The sequence below is a fragment of the Echiichthys vipera genome, assembly GCF_963691815.1.
Source record: "Echiichthys vipera genome assembly, chromosome: 7".
Classification (NCBI taxonomy): Eukaryota; Metazoa; Chordata; class Actinopteri; order Perciformes; family Trachinidae; genus Echiichthys; species Echiichthys vipera.
The window spans coordinates 578,884-591,203 of record NC_139832.1 but is presented as its reverse complement, the minus strand read 5'-3'; the positions used below and the strand labels follow the sequence as shown (position 1 = coordinate 591,203).

At 44.0% G+C, this 12,320-nt stretch overlaps 1 protein-coding gene across 2 annotated transcripts; it reads right to left on the bottom strand.

Annotated features, from left to right (window-relative positions):
• Positions 1–28: 28 nt before the first annotated feature.
• Positions 29–11,887, bottom strand: prdm11 (PR domain containing 11). Of its 2 annotated transcripts, none has more exons than XM_083916985.1 (7): positions 11,717–11,887; positions 9,824–9,933; positions 8,223–8,482; positions 6,050–6,117; positions 5,772–5,959; positions 3,870–4,358; positions 29–3,785 (listed from the first exon to the last, which is right to left on the bottom strand). In XM_083916985.1, the coding sequence occupies exons 2-7, from the start codon at positions 9,849–9,851 to the stop codon at positions 1,636–1,638; spliced, it is 3,183 nt and encodes a 1,060-aa protein (XP_083773111.1). In that variant the 5' UTR covers positions 9,852–9,933; positions 11,717–11,887; the 3' UTR covers positions 29–1,635. The 2 variants fall into 2 exon arrangements, with proteins under 2 accessions (XP_083773111.1, XP_083773112.1); XM_083916986.1 differs by having other exon boundaries at positions 9,824–9,883.
• Between the last annotated feature and the right edge of the window lie 433 nt (positions 11,888–12,320).

The following is a 12,320-nucleotide window of genomic DNA, read 5'->3' as shown; positions in this document are numbered from 1 at the left end:
CAAAGCACTCGAACAAACGTGTTCCCAAAACATTTTCATTCCACAGACAAAAGCAGATCGAGTGTCTTGGACGGCGTCTCTCACATGTGAGAGCGCCGTCTCACCGTGGTCATCGTACATTTCTTACACACAGGCGTCTGAACGTTACAAACAGGACGTGAGTGTGCGTTAAAGCTTAAAGCAGCACTTTGATGTGATCATGCACTTGGTAAAAACACGTGTGAAGTGTTTGCAGCCTGAGGAGGAAACTTAAACATGAAGCTGCAGAAACAACGAGCGTCAGACAGAAGCTGCAGCAGCAAACAGCCGACACACACCAGCACCTGTGCAGAAGCATCGAGCTCAGGAGAAAAATAGTCTCATTTACAGCATCTACACTTTATACAAGACACACACACACACACGCGCACACACACACACACACACACACACATGCGCGCGCACACACACACACACTCTTTCTGATAGAAATATAAAGGCTTCACACACCCGCACACTCCAGCGTCAGCACAGACAGACCTGCACTGACCCTGGGTCTGTCCCCGCGGATAATGACTGTGTGTTATTGTTGTGTGTTGTTGTGTGTTATTGTTGTGTGTGTTGTTGTGTGTGTTGTTGTGTGTAACGGCCACTCAGTGACACAAGTCTCTCGGCTCCACGTGGACGGATCATGAGACAGTGGAGCTCAACAACTGAGACCCCAGCTGCACGTCTGCGCCTCTGCTGTCTCTTTGTGGTTGTTTTGTGTCTCTTTGTGGTTGTTTTGTGTCTCTTTGTGGTTGTTTTGTGTCTCTTTGTAGTTGTTTTGTGTCTCTTTGTGGTTGTTTTGTGTCTCTTTGTAGTTGTTTTGTGTCTCTTTGTGGTTGTTTTGTGTCTCTTTGTGGTTGTGTTGTGTCTCTTTGTGGTTGTTTTGTGTCTCTTTGAGGTTGTTTTGTTTCTCTTTGTAGTTGTTTTGTGTCTCTTAGTAGTTGTTTTGTGTCTCTTTGTGGTTGTTTTGTGTCTCTTTGTAGTTGTTTTGTGTCTTTGTGGTTCTTTTGTGAGTCTTTATGGTTGTTCTGCGTCTCTCTGAGGCTGCTCTGTGACTCTTCAGTCATTCTGCATGTGTTTCTGGTTCTTTAGCGTCTTGTTGTGGTTGTTTTGTGTCTCTTTGTGGTTGTTTTATGTCTCTTTGTGGTTGTTTTGTGTCTCTTTGTGGTTGTTTTGTGTCTCTTTGTAGTTGTTTTGTGTCTCTTTGTGGTTGTTTTATGTCTCTTTGTACTCTCGTTGCGTCTCTTTTTGCAGCCGGGCCCTGGGTCTGTGCCCGCTGGCCCGTTCTGTGATCCGTCCACTCAGCTGAGCGGGGTTTCATCAGAGGTTTGCCCAGAGGTGCGGCACCGGGGTCCCCGACCTTTTGTTGTTTTTATAACTTACACTTGACTCTGATTGGTGGTGGAATTATGTCGGTTTGTAATCCTGTAATCTGATGAGTGCAGTGCTTCAGAAGATAAATTATATTATCAAATCATAATTTAGATTTTTATATTTTGGCTGAGCTTCACAGTCTTTTCAGAAGTTCCCCTGAAGCTGCAGGAGTCGCCCTGCAGGGACTCCCTGTGTGTGTTAGTCGACTGTAGCACCACACCACTGGGTCTCCGGTTAGATGTCGGGGTAGAACTCTGTGTTGACATCAACGCTGTGCAACACGGACTTCTGTTCACCAGCTGACATCCTGCTCAGCACCTCAGCTGACAGAGAGTAACTGCTGCCAGACTTCTCCTCGAACCAGCTGTCCAGCGCTCGCTTCCCATCGAAGTTGGCGATGGGCGGCCCGTTCACCGCCACAGTCAGCAGGTCGTTCATCTGCTCCAGAGTCAGCCGGGAACGGTTGTTCTTACACATCTTCTGCAGAGACCCTCGGCCTTTATCGCAGCAGGCCGTGGAACTGGGCAGGACTCTGACAACCTGCACGACCCGGTTGAGCAGAGGAAAGCGCTGCTTGTACCTGCAGATGTGACTGGTGACCTCTTTAAACCCGTTCATGCTGCAGTAGTCTGCTTTCAGATCCTTCCATTCCAACACCAGGCTGCCCCTGGCCTGAGAGCCCTCCTGACCCCCAGAGGGAATGGACTCCAGCTGGTTGAGTATCACCTGGATTTGGTCCTCCCCGTAAGCCTGCAGGTCCTCCTGGTTGTGAGGCCAGGTGGACAGGTCCAGGACCTTGCAGGCTTTGGCAAACGAGCGGCTCTGCAGGTCCAGCCTCTGAGACAGGATGCTCTGGCTCCTGTTGCAGATCTTTTCTCTGATGGACTGAAACTTGGACTCTGCAACGCGCAGGTTCTTCAGAGCGACGCCGTTGAAGCTCTCTCGGAAATTTTCCTCAAACTCCTGCAGATACTCTCCGGGGCTGTCCACCAGCTGGCCGATCTCCAGAATGGACTCCTCTATCTTGGCTTCCACCTGGGACACCAGCAGGTACTCCCCCTGGAAGGTGAAGGCTAATCGTGAGAGAACAGCAATGATGTCCAGAAGGAAGTAGATGAGCTTCACTGACTGATAGTCCATGAGGAACTGGAGGAGAGTTAGGGCGATGGCTGCAGCATCGGCCCTCTGCGTCTGGCTGCTGATCTCCTTCAGATGGCTGACTACCTCCAGGTAATCTTTGATGAGCGCGTTAAGGACGTTTGGTTCTCCTATGATCCATCGAATGGCTCTGATGTCTCCTAAGAACTCTGTCTCCTCCGACAGTGTTGGAGCAGTGGATCGCAGCTCGGCCATCATGCGGGGGGAGTAGCGGTAGAAACTGAGGAGCTGCTTGAGGTTGTTTTCCAGATCCTCCAGGCAGGAGAGCTCCTTCCCACTGATGGCATCCAACACCTCCAGATGGGGCCTATGGATCATGATCGGAAGGCAAAGGATCCAAGGAAAAGTCTTTTGAATAGCTATGTACAGGTTGGCTCTCATTCCCGAAGAGATGTTGGTGCCGTCCACCCCCAGACCGATCACCAGCAGGTCCTGAAACCTGAGGCCCAGGACACTAAAGGCTCGATCCATAGCCTGGAGGTATCCGTCCACACTGGCCATGCTCAGTCTCTGCATGGACAGGAACTCTGTGTTTGGGGAGCCCTCATTGGAAATGAACTGGACATAAACTGCCACCATGTCTGAGAAGAGGTCGTCATTTTGGGCGTCCATGATGACACTCAGGTAGGGAGACAGGCGCATCTTCTCTGCCAGGTCTTCTTTTAAAGCCCGGGCGATGTGGTGGAGGAGGATCTGGCAGTCTCCGTCATTCATGTACTGGTCCACCACTTTGAGCTCGCACCTCTTCAGAAGCTCTGCCAGCGGACGGAGGTCTGAAAAGGGCCGTCCCTCCAGGGCCAGGTGGTAGGCGGCGTTGAACAGCAGCATCATGTTCTTGCACATCTCCTCGGTCTTCTCTGGATGCATGCGCAGCTTGTACAGCTGCAGACACTTCTTGTGGAGGTTGCTCTGGCTGTGGAGTTTGATGGTGTGGATCTTAAACTGCTTGGAGCCGATGATGAAGGCAGAGGTTCGGGATGACTGGACGGTGTACTGGCGGCAGACGTGGCACCACATCTCATTAAGGGTTGGCGAGTAGCGAAGGAACCAGAACTTTTTCAGCCACTCCTGCTTGAAGCGACGGATCCGTCTGCCTCCTCCAGAGGAAAGCTTCAACGAGTCTTCTGGAGAAATCACGAGATCGGCAGCAATCGACTCATCAGCCGAGTCCACGTCCTGGTCGTCTTCATCCACAACCACCTGAGTGGGCGTCAAGGGCTCCATCACTGCAGAGACAAAGACAATCAGCTTCTGATACCAGCTTTAAGTTCACATTTGAACCATGTGCATGGCAGTGTGGATGAACATACCTTGAAAATCCTCGACGGGGCCTTGCTCAGGGTTTGGCGGGGCCTGATCTCGTTGGGTCAGGGTGGGTCCAGACACTGGTGGGCCGACCCCGTCCCGCCGCTCTCCTCTGACACGGGACAGCTCCTCCTCCAGCTCCTGGATCCTCCTCTTCAGTTTGACACAGTTGGGGCAGAAGGAGGTGGAAGGTTCCTCGCTGCTGTGGTTCTCCTCCTCGTTCTCCTCCACCTTCAGGTTCTGAACGTTAAACCCGAGCCCCGCTGCTTTACCCTCACTGTGGAGGCAAGACTGGGACCTGGACTGGCTGGAGTCCTCTAGAGAAGCCTCCAGGACGTCTTTGAAGATGAGGTCGATCTTCTTCCTCTTGGCAGACGGCTGAAGGTCGGACTCTTCCCCGGGTTGTTTGCTGGGGCTGGGTTTACCCTGCAGAGCCGACTGCAGGCAGGGGGATTTAAAGTCCTTTTGAATGTTGACTGCTGGTTTCCTGGTATCTGGAACAAAACAGGGTTTTTAAGCCCCTTATACTCATTCACTGCAGCCCTGAACTCCTAGAGGACACTTTAGCACATGTTTAGTCTCCTAGAGGACACTTTAGCACACGTTTATGCTCCTAGAGGACACTTTAGCACATGTTTATGCTCCTAGAGGACACTTTAGCACATGTTTATGCTCCTAGAGGACACTAACACACGTTTATGCTCCTAGAGGACACTTTAGCACACGTTTATGCTCCTAGAGGACACTTTAGCACACGTTTGTGCTCCTAGAGGACACTTTAACACACGTTTATGCTCCTAGAGGACACTTTAGCACACGTTTATGCTCCTAGAGGACACTTTAGCACACGTTTATGCTCCTAGAGGACACTTTAACACACGTTTATGCTCCTAGAGGACACTTTAGCACACGTTTATGCTCCTAGAGGACACTTTAACACACGTTTATGCTCCTAGAGGACACTTTAGCACACGTTTATGCTCCTAGAGGACACTTTAGCACACGTTTATGCTCCTAGAGGACACTTTAACACACGTTTATGCTCCTAGAGGACACTTTAACACACGTTTATGCTCCTAGAGGACACTTTAACACACGTTTATGCTCCTAGAGGACACTTTAACACACGTTTATGCTCCTAGAGGACACTTTAGCACACGTTTATGCTCCTAGAGGACACTTTAGCACACGTTTATGCTCCTAGAGGACACTTTAACACACGTTTATGCTCCTAGAGGACACTTTAACACACGTTTATGCTCCTAGAGGAAACTTTAACACACGTTTATGCTCCTAGAGGACACTTTAACACACGTTTATGCTCCTAGAGGACACTTTAACACACGTTTATGCTCCTAGAGGACACTTTAACACACGTTTAGACTGCTAGAGGACACTTTAGCACACGTTTATGCTCCTAGAGGACACTTTAGCAAACGTTTAGGCTCCTAGAGGACACTTTAACACACGTTTATGCTCCTAGAGGACACTTTAGCAAACGTTTAGGCTCCTAGAGGACACTTTAACACACGTTTATGCTCCTGGGACACTTTTTAGATTCGTCAGAGCTGAAAAATTTAATTTAAATCGAAAGTCTAATCCAATCGGGGATTTGAAGATACCCCTGCCTCAAAGCCACCAGACTCCATCAAACAGTCATTTTACTTCACAGAACACAGGAGGTGCTGCTCTGACGCTGCTTCCGTGGTTATTTTTGTTCGTTCTTAGATCTTTAAAACACCAAAGTGACACAAACAAACAAACCGATGGACGCAGCGATGGACCAGCAGCTCCTGTGTTCTGGGAGTAAAACCACTGTTGAGTGAGTCTGGTGGCTTTGATGAGAGCAGCTTCAGTTGCTCCTCAGAAAGCTGGGAAGTGAAACTAATGATTGGGACTTTGCTCACCTGAGTCCAGGTTGCGGTCGATGCTCTGCTGAGAGACGCAGTGAAGGCGTCGGATGTAGTCGTCGCTGTACCAGACCCTCAGCTTCTCTCCTGCCGCCAGCGTCCGACACACTCGGAAGTAGATGTTCTTACCGCGTTGAAACGCCGTCAAGTTCCTGTCGCTTTCCTCCGACGAAGTCCGGACGAACCTGCAGGTCACAAACACGCCGCGGTTTATCGACCTTTAAGACTCGGGGAGGAAATCACACTTTCAGCTTTACACGTCAGCGGAGTTCTACCTCATCCAGTTGGCTTTGGTCTCATCGCTGCCATCGATGGATTGGTATGCGTTGTTCAAATCAACAATCTGCAACAAATACACAAAACTGTCAGAGCCGGACTGGTTCCAAACTGGGTCCAAACTGGTTCTAAACTGGTTCTTAAGTGGTCTACACTGGTTCTTAAGTGGTCTACACTGGTTCTTAAGTGGTCTACACTGGTTCTTAAGTGGTCTACACTGGTTCCTAACTGGTCTACACTGGTTCTTAACTGGTCTACACTGGTTCCTAACTGGTCTACACTGGTTCCTAACTGGTCTACACTGGTTCTTAAGTGGTCTACACTGGTTCTTAAGTGGTCTACACTGGTTCTTAACTGGTCTACACTGGTTCCTAACTGGTCTACACTGGTTCTTAAGTGGTCTACACTGGTTCCTAACTGGTCTACACTGGTTCTTAAGTGGTCTACACTGGTTCTTAAGTGGTCTACACTGGTTCTTAACTGGTCTACACTGGTTCCTAACTGGTCTACACTGGTTCTTAAGTGGTCTACACTGGTTCCTAACTGGTCTACACTGGTTCTTAAGTGGTCTACACTGGTTCTTAAGTGGTCTACACTGGTTCTTAACTGGTCTACACTGGTTCCTAACTGGTCTACACTGGTTCCTAACTGGTCTACACTGGTTCTTAAGTGGTCTACACTGGTTCTTAACTGGTCTACACTGGTTCTTAAGTGGTCTACACTGGTTCCTAACTGGTCTACACTGGTTCTAAACTGGTCTACACTGGTTCCAAACTGGTCTACACTGGTTCTTAAGTGGTCTACACTGGTTCTTAACTGGTCTACACTGGTTCTTAAGTGGTCTACACTGGTTCTTAAGTGGTCTACACTGGTTCTTAACTGGTCTACACTGGTTCCTAACTGGTCTACACTGGTTCTTAAGTGGTCTACACTGGTTCTTAACTGGTCTACACTGGTTCTTAACTGGTCTACACTGGTTCCTAACTGGTCTACACTAGTTCTTAAGTGGTCTACACTGGTTCTTAACTGGTCTACACTGGTTCTTAAGTGGTCTACACTGGTTCCTAACTGGTCTACACTGGTTCTAAACTGGTCTTCACTGGTTCCAAACTGGTCTACACTGGTTCTAAACTGGTCTACACTGGTTCCAAACTGGTCTACACTGGTTCTAAACTGGTCTACACTGGTCTACACTGGTTCTTAACTGGTCTACACTGGCTCTTAACTGGTCTACACTGGTTCTAAACTGGTCTACACTGGCTCTTAACTGATCTACACTGGTTCTAAACTGGTCTACACTGGTTCTTAACTGGTCTACACTGGTTCTTAACAGGTCTACACTGGTTCTAAACTGGTCTACACTGGTTCTTAAGTGGTCTACACTGGTTCTTAAGTGGTCTACACTGGTTCTTAACTGGTCTACACTGGTTCTTAACAGGTCTACACTGGTTCTAAACTGGTCTACACTGGCTCTTAACTGGTCTACACTGGTTCTTAACAGGTCTACACTGGCTCTTAACTGGTCTACACTGGTTCTAAACTGGTCTACACTGGTTCTAAACTGGTCTACACTGGTTCTAAACTGGTCTACACTGGTTCTAAACTGGTCTACACTGTTCTTAACTGGTCTACACTGGTTCTAAACTTGTTCTACACTGGTTCTAAACTGGTCTACACTGGTTCTAAACTGGTCTACACTGGTTCTAAACTGGTCTACACTGGTTCTAAACTGGTCTACACTGGTTCTAAACTTGTTCTACACTGGTTCTAAACTGGTCTACACTGGTTCTAAACTGGTCTACACTGGTTCTAAACTGGTCTACACTGGTTCTAAACTGGTCTACACTGGTTCTAAACTTGTTCTACACTGGTTCTAAACTTGTTCTACACTGGTTCTAAACTGGTCTACACTGGTTCTAAACTGGTCTACACTGTTCTAAACTTGTTCTACACTGGTTCTAAACTGGTCTACACTGGTTCTAAACTTGTTCTACACTGGTTCTAAACTGGTCTACACTGGTTCTAAACTTGTTCTACACTGGTTCTAAACTGGTCTACACTGGTTCTAAACTGGTCTACACTGGTTCCAAACTGGTCTACTCTGGTTCCAAACTGGTTCTACATTGGTTCTACTCTCGTTCTACTTTGGGTCCAAACTGGTGCCAAACTTACTATCCAGGAAAAGAAGCCGGAGGATTTGTCCTTGGACACCAGCTCTCCCTCGTACGGACCGAACACCGCCCCCTTGGGGATGTTTGGATCCAGGCAGCGGACATCCACCTCGTCCCCCTCGGTGAAGACCTCCAGGCCCGATGGGACAGTGAGCGCCGCCCTGTTGGCCGACCCCGGGACCGCAGGCGTGTCGGGGACAAACAGCGGAGGCCCGTGGGACGGACACTCCTTCTGGAAATAGTCCTGGCACTCCTCACAGACTGGAGGACAAACATCGGAACTTTACACGGTGGCAACAGCACCTCACAATTAAGTTCCCACCTCTAACAACTTTAACATTTATAAAAACCAACATCTGGACCAATCACGCAATCTGCATCCGACACTTCTGACCCGTCTGTTGCCGCAGTTTGAGGGAATTCAGGTTGGAAAAACGCAGAGTTTGATGACTACGCTCTGAACATCGATTGTCCAATCATAAATCATCGACCGTATCCATGTGCGTATCTAACGTAGAGCAGAAATGAGCCTTAAGGTGTGCCACAGGGCTCTATTCTGGGTCCCCTTTTTATTTTGTATTTTACACTTTTTATAAATTAATAGAGACGTTCCAATAACATTTTTTCCTTTCTGATACAAGAATATGCGAATACCAGCTTGTTACATTTTTCCATTTATTTATTTAGTTATTATGGACGTGATGTTGTTGCTGTCGTCGCTGCGTGTCCGGACTCACGTTAAACCGAAACAAATACATAGTTTGACACTCACTCATGACGGAAAAAGTGCACATATAAAGTACTTTAAAGTGTTTGATTTGGACTTGTGTCCTCACTGACACTGACACCAGCACTTTGGGGATCTGAAGCAGTTCAGACACGTGTGTTAGAATCAGAACATCTCCAGAAATGAATTAAGTGTAAATGTTAGAAACAATCGAATTCATCTGTTCGCAGACGACACCATCTTCTACCCGACAGCGCCCTCTGTTGTCAAGGTCGCTCAAAACATTTAGATTTCTGTGCCGTTGAACCCGTTTTAACCGATCTTAAATAAGGTCGCCCTCCCACTGTGCCTCCATCACGTGCCCCCTCCCACTGTGCCTCCGTCCCGTGCCCCAGCACGTGTCACGGCTAAAGTCTGGTTCCTTTGACCAGTGTGAGTGCAACCGTACCACGTCTAGGAGCGGCAAGCTTGCCGTCCACGGCCCGTTTGGGAGAGGTGGGCTTTAGTAAAGCACGTTTGCACGTGTACGAACACGAGCGTGCGCACGAGTACGAGCACGAGGCCTACGGCGGTTCTGAGGTCATTTCCTGTGCGCCTGTTGGGACGTAGAAAAAAGAAGGAGGGACCATGCGCGGACATTTCAAACACTGTTGTCGCCTAAACGGGGTCGCACCGCATCACAATGAGTCCAAAAACAACACAAAGTTCGCAGACGACACCATCTTCTACCCGACAGCGCCCTCTGTGGTCAAAGTGGCTCAGAACATTTCGGTTTCTGTGCCGTTGAACTCGTTTTAACGGATCTTAAATCAGAGCCGCTCAGTGAATGCAGACGTGTTTTTAATGAATCCATAAGAACGAGAAGTGAAACTCACACCAGACGTCCGCGGGCGACGCGCTCATGTTGGAACCATGTTGGTGGAATCAGGTCACAGCTGCAGAACAAAGGTCGTCAGCGTCATCGTCTCACACTTCAACTCGGTTTCTAACAAACAAACAATATGTTCTATGAAAACGATGGGTTTCAACTTTTCAGCCTGTTTGCATTTATATTCTTCATTTGCTGTGTTTGTTCTGCTGTTTCACTTTTTAAATTATTATTATTATATCTTCCTTTATTTTACTGTTTACATATTTATTTTATATATTTAGATTTTACTGTTTATATATTTAGATTTTCCTGTTTATGTATTTATTATGATATCTTGTTTTATTACTGTTTACATAATAATTATTATATTTTTTTTACTGTTTACATAACTACTATGATATCTTGCTTTTCCTCTTTTTTAATGTTTAAATATTTAATATATATATTTATGCAATAACACATAAAGTAAACTAATATACATATATGAATATATTTGGATTATAATACAATATAAAATATTGTGATAAATATAATAAGAAAATATAATATAATATAGTGTATTACAGTATAATAATATAAATATGTAAAAGATATATGTATGATAATACAATAAAGTATAATTGAATGGAATATAGTATAATGTTATAAAATATATTAACATATAATATTTATATGGAATATAACACAGTGTTATAAAGTATAATATATTAAAATATAATAATATAACTATTTAATAACATATGAAATAAGTGTGTTTATGTAATTATAATATTATAATAATATTATATGTGAAATAAGCAGTTATTGTCATTTATATATAAATATATAAATATCCAGATGTTTGTGATTTAAAAGTTTAGAAACTAAACTTGTGTCTAACTTTGTCCCCTGTCTTTAAAATAACTGTTATAATAACTATTATAAACTTTTATAATAACTATAATAAACTTTTATAATCCATAATAATTAAATATAATAATCTGTAATAATAATAAAGGTATAAGGATATATATGGAATATAATAGAATATCAATTATTGTAATATAGTAAAATATAATATAATGTAATACACTATAACAATATAAATATGTAAAAATAAATGTAATATAATTCCATAAAATATAATTTAATGGAATATAGTAAAGTGTTATAAGATATATTAATTTATAATAATATATGGAGCATAACACAATGTTATAAAGTATAATATGCTAAAATATAACTATTTAATAATATAATATTTATAATATAATATTTATATTAATATCCAGATGTTTGTGATGTAAAAGTTTATAAACTAAACTTGTGTCTAACTTTGTCCCCTGTCTTTAGAATAACTGTCATAATAACTGTGATAATAACTATAATAACCTGTAATAATCTATAATAATAAACTATAATAACTGTGATAATAAACTATAATAACCTGTAATAATCTATAATAATAAACTATAATAACTGTCATAATAACTGTGATAATAAACTATAATAACCTGTAATAATCTATAGTAATAAACTATAATAACTGTTATAATAACCTGTAATAAACTATAATAAACTGTTATAATCTATAATAATAAACTATAATAACTGTTATAATAACCTGTAATAAACTATAATAAACTGTTATAATCTATAATAATAAACTATAATAACTGTAATAATAACTATAATAATAAACTATAATAAACTGTTATAATCTATAATAATAACCTGTAATAATCTATAATAATAAACTATAATAAACTATAATAATATTCTATAATAATAATAATAATAAAGTGATAATCCCCGGGGCGCCACGTCCCTCCGCAGACCCCTTCCCGGGCCACCTTCTGCACTTTCCGGGAGCCATTTTAAATCAGTGGCCCGGTGGCGACCACGGAGACGGACCCACCTTCCGCAGACACGCAGCGGGGACACGGAGCCTCCGTCCCGGCCCCTCGAGCCCCGAGCCCCGGGCGCTGGCTCCGCCGCTGGCCGCTCAGAGGCGCAGGTCCCCGGTGATGTTTGCGCAGAGCCTCCGGTCAGCCGCCTCCTCCCGGAGCTCTGACCGCCATCTTTACGACCGGAAGTGACGTCAGAAGAAAGCGGAAGAAAGATTCAAAACAAAGTCCAGGGAAGGAGGGGCACGCGCGCACCTGCGGGGCACGAGCAGAGCAGCACGAGACACCTTTACCTGCGACACACGCGACACACGCGACCTACGTCATCACAGCGCAATAATATATAAATAAATATATGATATTAATATTTAACATGTATGGAATAATAATATAAAAATATATTAATACGTAACAAATATATAATACTAATATAAATACATTTATAATATAAATATAACATATATGAAATAATATAAATAAATAACATACGCAATAATAATAAAAATATATATTATTCCATATATGATATAAATAATATAAATGGAACAATGATAACATAAATATATGATCTAACTATTAAACATGTATGGAATAATAATATTTAAAGTAAATAAA